Source organism: Chelmon rostratus, chromosome 22, assembly GCF_017976325.1.
Source record: "Chelmon rostratus isolate fCheRos1 chromosome 22, fCheRos1.pri, whole genome shotgun sequence".
Lineage (NCBI taxonomy): Eukaryota > Metazoa > Chordata > Actinopteri > Chaetodontiformes > Chaetodontidae > Chelmon > Chelmon rostratus.
Window position 1 is genome coordinate 19297427 of NC_055679.1, and position 14941 is coordinate 19312367.

At 41.1% G+C, this 14941-nt stretch overlaps 1 protein-coding gene across 1 annotated transcript in view; it reads left to right on the forward strand.

The window, feature by feature from the left end:
- The window catches only part of grip1 (glutamate receptor interacting protein 1), a 45557-nt gene extending 32012 nt beyond the window's left edge, over positions 1-13545 (forward strand). The window contains exons 16-25 of the mRNA XM_041963997.1: positions 797-941; positions 1998-2137; positions 2229-2432; positions 2570-2723; positions 4012-4157; positions 5619-5629; positions 6896-7005; positions 7137-7263; positions 7341-7487; positions 8019-13545. Of these exons, the coding sequence (XP_041819931.1) occupies positions 797-941; positions 1998-2137; positions 2229-2432; positions 2570-2723; positions 4012-4157; positions 5619-5629; positions 6896-7005; positions 7137-7263; positions 7341-7487; positions 8019-8318 (1484 nt within the window). The 3' untranslated portion in view covers positions 8319-13545. The remainder of the gene's footprint in view (positions 1-796; positions 942-1997; positions 2138-2228; positions 2433-2569; positions 2724-4011; positions 4158-5618; positions 5630-6895; positions 7006-7136; positions 7264-7340; positions 7488-8018) is intronic.
- The last annotated feature ends 1396 nt before the right edge of the window (positions 13546-14941 follow it).

Here is a 14941-nt window from a genome sequence, read left to right on the forward strand (position 1 = left end):
TGATATTTGTGTGTGTTAAGATGGTCATTAAATATCATAGAGACTCGTCTGAGACACACGACGGACCACATGTTGGTCCCCGACCAATCACGGCTTGCCATCTTTCACAAGGTGCATGATGTCATCCCAGCATTATTTGACCACCATCAGTACAGTTTAATTTCGTGGGACTCCCCCCGCTGTCTAATGGGAGGTCACATTAAACATCTAAGAAAAACTGAGTCATCAGTGTGTTGTCTATTATGGGCTGTAATGAAGACGGTGTCCTCCAGGGGTCAATAATTAGACCGTGGACTGTCTGTTCACCAGCCTCAGTCTCTCATTAGCTGATCATACTGCTGCTTGTCTTTCTCAGAGAAAGTGATGTGAATGGTTGCATTTCCTCATGTGGACGAGACGCTCGCAGACTGTTGATTAAACCCTGAGAATATGTTCAAGCATCTTTCAGACCCTCCTCTCAAAGACCCCTTTGAACGTCATCAGGCATCTCAAGGACCTCCTTAAAGACCTGTAGAATTTTTTCAAGGACATTTCAGCACAAATCAAGGGCCCCTAAAACCTCTTCATCATCAACCAGAACCTCCTACAGTCCTTTATTAATCCCTTAATGTCAGATTTTACTTTTTTCAAGGTAGCTTCAAGGTTGGAAAACAATCTTTTCCAGGCTGCCTGACAGCACTTTATGCATTTAGTGAAAACTTCAGCCTGATGTATATCAAATATCTCAGGAAACGCCATGCTCTCACAGTCATTCAGCGTTCACCTGTGCTGAATGAACCTTTATCGACTGTTTCAGATGAACAGGAAGTGTCCGGCAGCATCATCTACACGGTGGAGCTGCAGAGGTACGGAGGCCCGCTGGGAATCACCATCTCAGGCACCGAGGAGCCCTTTGACCCCATCATCATCTCCTCACTGAGCAAGGGAGGGCTGGCTGAGAGGTGCACACACACACACACACACACACACACACACACTCACACACACACACACACACACTCACACACACACACATTACATTACTCTGACATTAATCCTAGCACATGTTCAGGATTCAAAGGTTTTATTGCTGAAAAGGCCAGTGTGCAATAAAAAATAATTATTGTAATAACTTAAAGATACAAATTTTAATATAATAATAGAATATTTAAGAGCTGAAGTGTGTATCGGCCCCTGGTGAAGGTTTAGAGCAGGCGTTCTCAAACGTATCACTCACAGCTCCGGATCTGAAGGTCAGAGTATGGAACCATGGTGATAACAAAAAAACATTTAATCAATTAATCAACGTCACATCTCTTGTAATTGGGCAGCATGAAACCGAGGCAGACGAGGCCCAAGGCTATTATTGTTTCATATTTCTTACTAAATTAATGTTATGTTTATGAGTCTATATCAGTGTGAACAGACTCCTGAAAACATGGAAAATCTCAAATGATAACCAGATACTGAACAAGAAAAATAATGTAAAATAAGAAAACTGCCTGCCAGTCAATGATTCCTTTGTTTTCAGTAAAACTTTAACGATATCCTGCAGTGCCTGAAGAAATGAACGATAAGGCCAAACAGTGACAGATGTGTTCAGATCAGGAGGAAGTGGACAACGTCGCCATCTGCTGTTCATGTTACTGCATTTTAACATCATGTTCTTTAGGATTTGTTTATTCGCCATTTTTTTAATTCTGTGTTTGTTTTATAAATGTTGTCAGACTGAAATTTATATTTACTTTTTTTTCTTATTTTTTAAAGGACTCAAAGTAAACACTATGTCAGTGTTGCAATTTTACTTTAAGTGCTTTAGAGTCTGTTTTATTGTTCTGAAATAATGTCATCAAGTGTAATTTTGTTTGGAGTCGCTGCAGGAATCAGAATCAGGTTTATATGCCAAGCAGGATTTCACATGCATGTATGAAGAATATGTGCAATGTGTGACAACAATGACCCAGGGATGCTCTAACCCTGGCTGTGTGCGTATTTGTGTGTGTCGTTGCGTACCGTAGGACCGGTGCGATCCACGTAGGGGATCGTATTCTGGCCATCAACAGCAGCAGTCTGAAGGGGAAACCTCTGAGTGAAGCCATCAGTCTGCTGCAGCAAGCAGGAGAGACGGTCACACTGAAGATCAAGAAGCAGGGAGAGCGTACGTCTTCACACGTGTACACGCATCCGTCGGATCTTTCCTTCACTTAGAATATACGTTTTTATAATAAGAATGCTTTATTTCTTTTTAGTGTCAAGCCCAAAGTCCTGCGTGATTGGTCCAGGCTTGGGGCCAGGGGCGGGGCTTAGCCAGGAGCTCCAGGACGGGGAAGAGGAGCCTGTTGTCATGGTCACGCCTCTGTCAAACCAGAGAGCGTTTAGCACGCTGCCGTCAGTCGACAGCGCTGTGGAGTCCTGGGATGGATCCAATGTGGACAGCAGCTTTACCACCCCGGGTAGGAAGCTGACCTCTGACCCCTGACCTCTGATCTTCTGCACTTTCAAATTTTAAGACTTTATTGTGCTTGATTATATTTATATTTGTGTGTGTGTGTGTGTGTGTGTGTGTGTGTGTGTGTGTGTGTGTGTGTAGCTCCTCCATTCCAGTCGTCTCCATACAGTTTCCACGAGTGGCGCAACGCCAAGACAACCAACAGCCAAACATCTTCCTCCACTCGCCAGAGAGCCAATCCGTTGTCAGATCTGGGTCTGAGTGACGACGACTGGGACCGCCCACCGCTTGGAGGGTGAGTGAGAGAAAGAGAGAGACAAACAGATTTTAAACCAACACTGGGCAGATAAGGTTCAATATAATTAGATAATTACAGATAAATGAATAGAAACATTTGATAATTTGTAAAAAAAAAAAAACAATACATATATAAATATATAATGTTTCATAATCTTTTATAATTGCTTCCAAATGAGAAGTTATGTTGCAAAAGAAACTGTAAAGGAGGTTCACCCACTAATAGCATAAATAATAATACCATCTAATAGATAGATACTGAAAGGTCAGATTTATCAGAATAAGATAACAGAAATATGAAAGAATGTACGCAGTAATACCTGGAAAACAACACGGTTTATTGTTTTAGAGAGTAGTAATTAGAGAGAGTAAACGTTTCAAAATACAACATTTTTTGAAAACACCTAAAATTCTCTAGTGAGGTTACGTCAAGTTGATGAAGCTGTGAGGAGGGAGCAATGTCACTGAATACATTTACACAAGTTTTTTACTTTTGAAGTTCTTGTACTTTGAGTGTTTTTATTGTATGCTTCTATACAAATCGACTCCACTCAAACAAACACTGTGAAGGCGTCACTTTGGCCTCATCGTCACCACATTTCTCACTATTTTCACAATGTTTTCAAACCGAACGATCGATCGATTAATGGAGGAAATAATCAGCAGATTGATCCAGAATGAAAAGAATCATTAGTTAAAATGAAGCTCAACCAGCTCCAACAGTAAAATCCTGCTTTGACATGAATGACTGAGTCACAGTAATCTGATACTGAATACCTTTACTTTCAATCCTTGAAATACATTTTCCTCATTATACTCACATACTTTAGTATAGTAAGTAATGATTCTATTTTCTGCATTTTTACTAAATTTCCCCCCTAATTAGCATGTTAGCATTCAAATTCAATTCAAACTCAAATCAGTGGGAGTTGATAGCAGCGAGCTAACAGCAGTAACAGTGGTGTGTCTCTGTCTGCAGAGCCTGTAATCTGCCCAGCGGCCTAATCACTGACAGCAGGTACCACCCTGACCTTTGACCTGTAACCCCCACACAGTCCTCAGTCACCCCTCTGACCTACAGCAGAAACCCTCACCTGGTGACCTTTGACCCCTGCCTCACTGACACATACACCTGATGGATATGTATGTTGTCACTGCACATGCCCCCACCTGTCGGAAAAACACAACTCTCACCAGCATGACCTGTCCGTCGCCCGTCCTCGTCTGTGTGTGGATCCGTCAGGATGTTCTCCTCTCTGATTGGATGACCTTTGACCTTTCCTCAGGTTCACTGTGGGGCATGATGGGACTGAGCCGGACCAGGAAGAGAACTTCTGGTCTCAGGCTCTGGAGGATCTGGAGACCTGCGGCCAGAGTGGTATCCTCAGAGAGCTGGAGGTGAGAAGTACTGTGACAGCTAGTATTATTACACGTATTAGTAGTAGTATTAGGAGCCGTGGAAGTAGTAATAATAGTTGGAGTATGAGTAGTAGGGCTGGGTATAATGTGAAATTATTTAATACTAGCACTGTGAAAAATACTTTTTTGCTATTTATTTTAAGAATCACAAACATTTTGTTTCTCTACAAAAGAAAAATCTCTGAATTGTTACATTTTGTATAATTACAAGCAGCTGTACAAGAGCTTTTTCTGAATCAAACTTTAAGTATTTTCTATAAATCAAACACACAATCAAAGATCAGAGAACTAGCAAACAAATTTACAATTTGATGAACTGTAAGTGACATTTTGGTCAGTACAGTTTGATAACTGGCCCTTGTGGCTGAAATCAGTTTCACAATTAATATAGGATATTTTCTTTAGAGTAATATTAGGGTTGTCACTTTATTTTAAAAAATCAAGTCTGAGGGACTTTAAACTAATGTGTAATTCTTTTGAATGAATTTGAACATAACCACTCTCATTCAGGAAATATTGATTGTTTCTATTTTTTCTATATCTATATTTTTTTTCCATGTTCGAACATTATTTCAATTAAAAAGAGACCGACCTAAGCAATTTGGTAAATTTATGCAAAAAGACCTTGAAAAAGATCCAGTAGATGTTTAATGTGAATAATTGTGTTCCACTGACAAAACTCTTCATACGTGTGCCTGCTTTGAGAATTGGTCATTGATGACACTGAATTATTACCCAGCCCAAAGTAGTAGTAATAGTAGTTGTAGTAGTATCAGTTCAGTGGTACTAGGAATAATAGTATACATTCTCACTGCGTGCTTGTTGGAAATGCAGCTGTTAAATGAAGTAATTAAGCTGAAAAGAGAAATGACTCCTTCTCTTCCAGGAGTCTGGAAAGGAAACGCACCTCCTCACTCTGGTATCCTCCTTCCTCTCCACTACTAACTCTCCTCCTGTCCTCTCCTCTCTCTCCTCTTTGTAACTGGAGTCTTAGCGTTGTGAAACATCAGACATGTTAGCTGTTTTTGAATGTGACTCTAACTGCACCCCGGCAGCAAGCTACAGACCATGGTGACGTCATTGTGACATTTTTAGTGACATCACCCAGCTTCTGACCAATCACACGGCAGAGTCATGTTGCACTGGGCATGGCGGATTGAGCAAGGCATGCTGGGAGAGCTTGTGCAAGGCCTGATGGGTAGTTTGTTTTGCCAGTCATGAAGCAGATCTGTCAAATCATGCATGCGTCTGATGAGTCTTTGATTCTGATTGGCTGAGAAGTGGGCATCTGTTGAGTGATGTGAGAACACCTGGGTAATCTCGATAGAAAGAGGAGTAGATTCTTGATTCAAGAGTAGATTATTGTACAAAAAACAGTAAAGTCAGTAAATCTATCAAAAGAAATATTCATGTTCAAATTAAGTTCAGACCATAGTAGATTCAGTCAATAAAGCTGTTAACAGAAAAAAAGTAGTAGTCCTGTTAGTAGATCCTGTTAGTAGATCCTGCCAGTAAAAATGGCTATAAATCCCACAAAAAGATCCTGTCAAAAGATCCTGTCAGTAATGTAAACAGCAGATCATCTCAGTATGAATAGTAGTTGCAATAGATCATTTTAGAAGAATGCCATACATGAAGTCAGTACCAGTTGAAATCCAGTCAGTAGAAACTGGTAGATACCAACTAAATATAGATAAGAAAAAGTTAAAAACAACTGAAGTGAATCCTGTTAGTAGATCCTTTCAGTACAAACAATAGTAGGTCTGTTCAGAAGACATAATCATGCATCAGGTTAGTGGATCTTACCACTTTAAACAGCAGTAGATCCTGCCAGTACAAAGAGAGGTACTGGAGATCCTGTAAGTAAATCTGTCTATATAAACAGATTATTGGATCTTACCAGTTGCAGATATACAGATCATGTATGTCAGTACTGCAAGTCAGTAGACACAACAGTAAATCCTGTCAGTAAAAACAATAGTAAATCCTTTCAGTAGATTTAACAAAAATCAGGTCAGTAGATCCTGTAATTATGCCCCCAGGGTACCTTTAAGTAGATTTGTCAATATAAACAAGGTCCTTTTAGTCCTAAACGGTGGGAGATCCTGTCAGTAGATATTAGTAAATCTTTCAGTACCAACAGTAGTAGGCAGATCCTTTCAATCAGAACAACAGTAGCTCCTCTCAGTATACCTTGTCAGTGAATCTGCCAACAGAAACAGTCATTGGTCCTTACAGTAGTAGATCCTGTCAGTACAAACAACAGTAGATAATACCAGAAGATCCCGCCATTAGAAATAACACTGGAACCAGTCAGTAGATCCTACCAGTAGAAGTAACAAAGAAGCAGATCACGTCATTTAACAGTATTTGATTCTGTTTGTTCTGTGAGAAGAAGCAGTTGATTCTGTTGGTAGAAGCAGTAGTCGATCCTTTCAGTGTAAATGAGTGCGACTAGATTCTCTCAGTAGATGTAGCCTTAACAAAGAAAAAACTAGTAGATCCTATCTGTTAATTTCCCCACGTTAGCAACAGTATATCACTGCAGTACCGTAACTGCAGTGATCACAATAGATTCTGTTCTACTCTGTAGATCCTGTTAGTGGAAACTTGTCCTGTCCTCATGTGATATCAACCGGGGTCAAAGGTCGGACTCCCTGGATGCCTTTGACCTTGATGTTTCTGATGGATCAAACTAGCTGTTTTTGACTGGCTGTCTGAGATTGGATATTTTTGATTGGTTATCTCCAGGCAACCATCATGTCAGGCTCCAGCCTTAGTCTGAACCATGACCCCACCCCCCTGCGCAGCACACTGGGTCGCCAGGCAAGCTTCCAGGAACGCAGCAACTCCAGACCGCAGGTAACCACGGCTGACCTCTGAAGTAACAAGTGACTGTTACACTCGACTAGACCTGTGTTATTTTATGTCAGATCTTAAACGTTAGTGTTATTTTTATCTATTTTTAACGTTGCGAGTAATTTTCCCGTACCTATTCTCAGGTGACAGCTCGGTCCAACACCTTGCCCTCTGACCCCCAGCGCCGAGCCTTTGCCATGAGGAAGATGAGGCAGGAGGTCAATGAGATCCTAAACCAAAACCCTGTGGAACTCCACAAGGTGATGTTTGACCCTTTGACACTTCAAAAGTGACATTAATCTTCTTGTTGTGATTCTAACAGTGTGTCTGTTTGCAGTTGACTCTAGAGAAGGCCTCAGACCTGGAGGATTTTGGTTTCAGTGTTTCTGACGGTTTGTTGGACCGTGGCGTTTACGTTAGCAACATCCGACCGGGAGGTCCAGCAGAGCGGGGCGGCCTCCGAGCCTATGACCGAATACTACAGGTACAAAATCACAAGACACACACAGATATGAAGTAAATGCTAATATCAGCATGCTAAAATGCTCACAATGAAAATGCTAGTATAATGTTTCCATGGTCATTATTTTAGTTTGGTGTGTTAGCATGTCAATATTTGCCAGTTAGCTGCAAACAAAGTACAGTTGAGGCGAATAGGAATGTCATTAGTTTTGCACGTATTTGCTCATAAACCAAAGTGTTGGACAAACTGGAATTTTATTCTGGTGATGGCTGAAGACAAAAAGTTTTGGGATCGCCAAAGTTTTTACACTTAATTCTTTGGGGCGAATGAGTGTGTTCATGAAAATCCATCCGTATGTTGAAATACTCCAATCTGGACCAAAGTGGTGGACTGACTGACCAACTGCCCTCTATAGTCACGCTGCTAGCATGGCTACTACAAAGGATATTTGGCCCTGAAAAACACTTTTCTTGGACATACTCCCCAAGTCGCTCAACAAAAGAGGATGTTGGCCTCCACTCACTTCAGCCACTTACGTTTTATGTCTTCCAGATTAACCACGTACGGACCAGGGACTTTGACTGCTGCCTCGTTGTTCCACTGATTGCAGAGTCTCCAAACCATCTGGAGCTCGTCATCAGTCGAAACCCCTCTTCCTCCTCCCTGCTCGCCAATCATACTGACAGCACTACCAACAGCAGCCACTCCCCTCAGCCAGTCGGCAGCGAGCTGGGACCATCAGAGCTCTCCGTTGGCCAAGGAGACGATGGTGGTCCGATCAAGTGGAGCCAACCGGGAGACGGGCTGGTGTCAGGGTTTGGCGTGGGGCAGGTGAATAATAAATCATTATAGCAAACAAAAACTGGATGAAACTGGATTAAGCCAGTTCTAACCAAACTGGACTGGAGAGGTCAACAAGGAAAACAATGCAACAAAGTTGAATTAAACTGGTTTAGAACCATCCAAACTGGTTCGGAGTGGACCCCCCATGGTGCTACACGCCCTCTGGATGAACTTTGACCCCTGACCACTAAAGTTTGACCTTTGAACTGCTAAAGCAGCCTGAAAGCACACTGATGGACTTTAGCAACTTCTCACCTTTTCACCTGAACCAGTTCTGAATACTGGTTCTACTGGTATCACTGGAACCAGAACTACAACTATTGATCCGACTGGAACCACAGGAGGTAGCCTCGTGCCATGGCAACTGATTCCATTGAAACCAGAGCCACAGTCAATGGTTTTACTGGTGTAAGATTAATGGTTGCTGGTTCTGCAAGCCTAGAAGTAGGGCTACTGGTCCTGCTGAAACCAGACCCACAGGCAATAGTCTTATTGGTTCAAGTCATGTGGGCTTTTGTCTTAGTGGTTTAAGAATCATGGCTACTGATTCCATTTAAGCCAGAGCCATAGCCAGTGGTCTGGTCCAAGACACATGGGCTCTGGTCTTAGTAGCTACGGAAACATGACCCCACTGGAGCCACAGCTAATGGTCTTACTGGTCCAAGACACGTGTGCTCTCGTCTGAGTGAACGCCGACCCATGGGCACTGGGCCAGCTAAAGCCAGAACCACAGAGAGTGGTCTTACTGGTCCAAGGCATGGTTCTTGTTCGTAGTCGTTTGTACTAAGCCACAGACATGACCACTCCAGAGCTGTGGCTCCTGGTCCATCTGGTCTTACTGGAACCAGAACCATGGCTTCTGGTTGTACTTGCCAAGAACCACAGCAGCACAAAGACTGATGGGACTCCAGAATCCAGAAACTTCTGATGGACAGAAAGGTTGCCAAGGAGAGTAGGGATGCTCCGATTAGGCTGTTTAGGGCTGATGTCATTGGGTTTGTCTAAACCATTACTGTCTGGTTTCTGTTCTTCAGCATTTAAAGGAAAGCTTCCTGCCTAAAAATCCCTTTCTAAGTCCACCACTGTGATTTATATCAAAGTCTTAACCTCACTGGGCCAAAACATATTACGATATTCTGCTGTTGCTTGTGTTGAAAGTTACTATCAGTAAATCCTCAACCTCTCTACATTTGAATTAAAGGAAGGAGTTTGAGCTTTCCAGTCCATCAGGTCTTAGTATGGATCCCACCAGGGTTGTGGATGGAAGTGTTACTGGTCCTGAAGGTTGGGTTTAGGCATCGAATAAAAGATGGTTATGGCTGAGTGCCAGTGTTGAGATGGTAATGTTTAAGTATGAAGTGGAAAATGGTTACGTTCAAAATTAGACGTGGGCGGGGTTAGGTGAGGGTTTGTTGTGGGTCAAGTTAGGATAAAAATCTTGAAAGATGAGATCCATAAGACCACAACAGGATGCAGTTGCTTGAATTTTATTCTGACATGCTGAGCAATCCTGCAAAATTCTAAGACATCCAAAATATTTAGAATTAGCTAGACAAATATACAATTTGCTTTCTTAACTTTTTTTTTTGAAGGTCGAGAGTAAACTTTGAGCCTCAGCTTTTATTTCAGCATGGACAAGACATCCTTAAATTGATGCATTAATGCTTTTGAAAAATGGAACTTTGAACATACAATTCCATGAAAACTGTGCAAACGCCACCAGAATTTTTTTTTCCAACACAATTTTTCAATTTTTAAGTGGACTTGGGTAGAAAATAAGTTTATATTTCTCAAAGTATTGATAAAGTATGGTTTATTGAATCAGTATTGACAAATTTGAAATGATAACCAGTACAAGTGGGGGGAAACAGGCAGCCATGATAGATTTGACAAAATTAAAACACAGTGTGAAAGACTTACTTTTTTATTGTAAATTCTAAGCATGGGCTATATAACAGTAGTGGACAAAGCCTCCTGGTATGAAAAGTGAAGCCAATGCAGAAGTGCCTTGCATTCTTTCTAATGGCCAGCAGGGGGCGGATCCACTGGTTGCAAAAATAAGTGAGCCTGTCGTCTGAGAAAATGACCCCACTTCTCACTTTATTTATTACCTCGGTAAATAATTTCCTAATAAATGTATGGTCTCAAGTCTTCTTACGGCAGGATGTTCATTTTATAAATTATGGCACCATTTGGAATGAAATAGATAAGACAGGGTATGCTTTAGGGCATGGCTAACCTTATGATTGACAAGTCGCTACCACAGCAACCTGTCCATCAGGATACAGGCGTAGTAATGCACATCCATAGCACTGTGTACAATTAAATAACCGTGAACTTGTTTTTGGGTGGTGTTCATGTTTTCATCACAGAAGCCTGCAGTGTCTTGCTTCGCATTTGGCAGCATCAGAAGACACTTTAAGAGTCAACTGTTAATTTTTCCCAAGAAGTACATTTTGATTTAAGCCTGTTTTTTGCCAGGCAAAATTAGCATCCAGGTTAATATCAAAGTGAATGTGAAGTGTCGATGCATCTTCCGAACCAAGCTAGCTAGTTACTGCTAGCGTTCTGACTCCGAAAAACCCACATGACATCGGCCAAAATGCCAAACTTGAGGCTTCAAAATGATAGTCCTCAAACCAGTTGGAGGCGTCACAGTGGCCACGCCCACTTCTTTTATACAGTCTGATTTTAAAAGAAATCAAGTCGTATCCGAGAATTATCAGCCGACACTGATCGGAGCATCCCTAATGAAATGGACATAAAGACAGAAGTTTACTGTTAACATTTTAGTTCTGTGCCATGAACGAGCTGCAGACTGGAAGAGTAATAATAATCATGTTAACAATAATGACGATGATGATGATGATGATGATGATGACACTGAGCAGTTCAATAAGAATCTTTTTCTACTGTTTACACCTGTTGGACTGGCCACACTGTGTGTATGTATGTGTGTGTGTTTGTGTGTTTGTATGTTATGTGTGTGTGTCAAACACAAGGCCAGTTAACCCCCTCCAACCTCAATTCTTCGTCTTGGCTTTGTCCCAGCCCCACTTCCTCCGTCGACCAATAGGCAGCCAGGATGACAGACAGACAGCAGTTCTGAGAGATTCAGCTGATTGGCTGGAACCAATCAGAAAAGAAAAACCTTCCCTGCCTGTCCGTGATTGGGTCTCCTCAACACACAAACTGACCAATCAGCTCCCAGGAAGAGGCCAAGCATGCCCCCACCCTGACTCCCTTGACCCCCCCCCCAGTAACAGTGATCTATTATGCTAATCGATCGGTGTGTTTTTTGATTGACTTGTCAGTTTTCTCTGTTTGTTTGTTTCCATGGCGACTGAACATGAAAAGATGTAAAATAGATTAAAAAACGGTTCAGTCCCATCGCTGTTCACATCGAAACCATCAAACCCTGAAAACCTTCACCTCATAACCACGAAAACAACGATGTTACACGAGAAAAAACTCCTGATAAAACAGGAAACCTGTGACAGTAAATACCTGTGTGTGTGAGTGTGAGTGTGAGTGTGTGTGTGTGTGCGTCTGCGTGTGTGCGTGTTTATTTTGGAGTGATGTCAACATCTGCCTGCTCTCACCTCAGTCTGAACTCACTATTTAAACTGGCCAATCAGCCCTCCCTCAGCACCAGTTGCCAGGAGAAACCCTCCCCGTGTTAAACAACCAATAGCCCTTTTCTAAAGGTCCTGTGCTTTGGAGAGCTTTGATTGGCTGTGACTGTGCAGCAGCTGTGATTGGCTGTTTATGTGTGGATAGTTGTGATTAGCTGCTTGACTCTGTCCCAAACTTTGTTAACTGTGATGTTTTGAATCTGAAGCACAATGCTAGCATGTAGTTAGCATGTGGCTAGCAGACAATAAGCACAGGGCTAGTATTAGTCTATTGTGGCTACCATAGGGTAAACACACACACACACACACACAGCACAAGGCTAATACTGGCTATGGTTACCATCTAGCAAACATATGTTTGCCATCTGGTTAGTACATGGTGAGAGCACAGTAAACACAAGGATGACATCTAGCCACCATATCAAGATGTTAGCACAAGGCGAGCCAAGGGCCAACACCTCACTAACATAATGTTTGGTGAGCACACACCTAGCAAAAGGCTAAGATAAGACTGACATCTGAAAAACACATAATATTTGGCTAGCATGTAGCTAACACAGGGCTAACACCTGGCTAACATAGGTTATATGTGGTCAGCACACACTTAAGACGAGGCAAACAGAGGACTGCAGCTGGTAAACTTAGCTAGTATTCAGGTAGTATTCAGCTACCGCAGGGCTAACACCTGAGTAACATAACCACTTGGTAGAACATTGCCAGTGCAAGGCTAACACAGGGCTAGCAAATGGTAAACATTGCCGATGTTTGGCTAGCACACAGCTAACACTGAACTAGCATCTGGTAAAAATTGCTTATAGTTGTTAAGCATATAGCAAAAGCAGCTAACACAACATGGTGTTAGCATAGGGCTAACACAGTTGGTTTAGCTCAATAATAACAGTACTGGTACTCATTTAGCACATGGTCAACATAGGGCTAAAACAACTAGTATTCACTTGGCACATGGTTAGCATTCACCATGTTATGGCTAACATTACACAAAAACTCCACTCAAAAACCTATTGATAGTGATGAGTAAAACAGCCTTGCCAGGAGATTTAGCGCTGTTAGCATTTTAGCGCTTAGCCGGAACAAACTGTTCCACCAATGGGAAAAAGCCACAGAGCTGAGGGGTGTGGCTTCAGGAGGGCTTGATGGGTGAGATCTAAAGCCATACACACTGTGTTTGTGCACATGTTTTGACTGTGTGTGTGGGTGTGTGTGTGCATGTGTGTGTACACGTGTTAGAGTGCGCATTTGTATATTTGTGTGTATGTGTGTGAGTGTGTAACATTGCAGGGATTTGCACTCTAGTGATTCACCTCAGCAAGACGTCCGCCCACACGCACCCACACACGCACACACACATGCACACACACATGCATTACACTGCCATTTGAAATAGTGGGTCAGATTAGTTTCCATGTAGCTTCACCAACCAACCAAACTGTATTTTTCTTTAAAGGAACAGGGATGTTGTAAAGTATTTTTGTACAAATTTAATACTTTGGTAGCATGACGTTCCTGGTGTTTGTCCTGTCGGGCTCCACTGCTCTCCTCCACCCCCCTTTATATGGACGACTACTGAGCAACAATAAAGATGAAGACCTACTGGGAGGACTGGACTCCATGTCTGTTTTTAAAAGAAACACACAACATAATCTCTCATCATTTTTGATATGGGGGGAAATGTACTTTATAAATGTAGTTTGAACAGTGAACTTCACTGGTGGTACCACGAACAGCTATAAACACAAATACAACAAATACGGAGAAAAGAACTGAAGTACTCAAATGGCCTATGACATTTACAATGAGAATTATACACAGCTGCAATAAATATTAAACTGGTGTAGTGTGGGCAAGGTCATATCATGAAAAATAAATATTTGCTAAATAATTGCTACAATAGCCTGTCAACAATGACCATTTCATTTATAGGTTATATGTATTGTAATTTATTGTTAGTTATAGTCTAGATATAAATATATATGCAGGTAAATCTGTGATTGGCTAATATTGACCCAGTCAATCCATAAATATTTTCAACCATTAAAAAGCCTTAAAGAAATATGGACTACGTTCTAAAAATACACCAACAGGTTATATTTATCAAAGGCCTTATCTTTTTAAACATCCACTTGAGCACCTGGATTTTTTATGCCACACTGAAGGTATGTTTTTCCATATGGCTATTTGAGCCAATACATGAATTCTTAATTGAATTAGCAGAAAATTAACTACCATGATATATATCAGTATCATAGCATGAAATGTCACACATAACGTTACCATTAATCTATGTACAACACAATAAAGTCAAGGACTTCTGGTGCTATGGCTGATAAAAGAAAGACGTGACACATCTGGACTGTGAACATAGCTGATGTTCACAGTCTTTAAATTTTGCTTGTGTTGGTCAAGCAAGGAAATGCAGTGATGGAGGAAGTATTCATGTCTTTTACTTTGGTAAAACTACTACTACTACTAAATTACTCCATTACAAGCCAAAGTCCTGCATTCAAAATTTTACTCAAGTAAAAAGTTAAAAATGTACTAGCATCAAAATGTAGTGAAAGCACTAAAAGTATACTCATTGTGCAAAATGTCCCATTTCAGAATAATATATAATAATAATTATTATTGTGTTTTAATTGAATTAATGTGTTCATTATTTTAATGTTGCAGCTGGTAAAAATGGAGCTAGTTTTTGATTAATATTATACGCTGCTGGGTAGCCTGTAGATTTCCTCTCTATGACCAGGAAAATATTGATTATTTAATTTTTATTATTTGTTGATTACATCTTATATTATTAATCTGAATGGAAAACAACTTTTAAGCAAAATCATAAAATACATGTTGAGGATTTAAAAGTAGAATATTTTCCTCTGGAATGTAGTGGAGTGAAAGTATGAAGTAGCAGAAAATCGAAATCTTCAAGTAAAGTATAAAGAAATAGTATAAGTACCTTATAAGACTTAGCGACAGTAATGG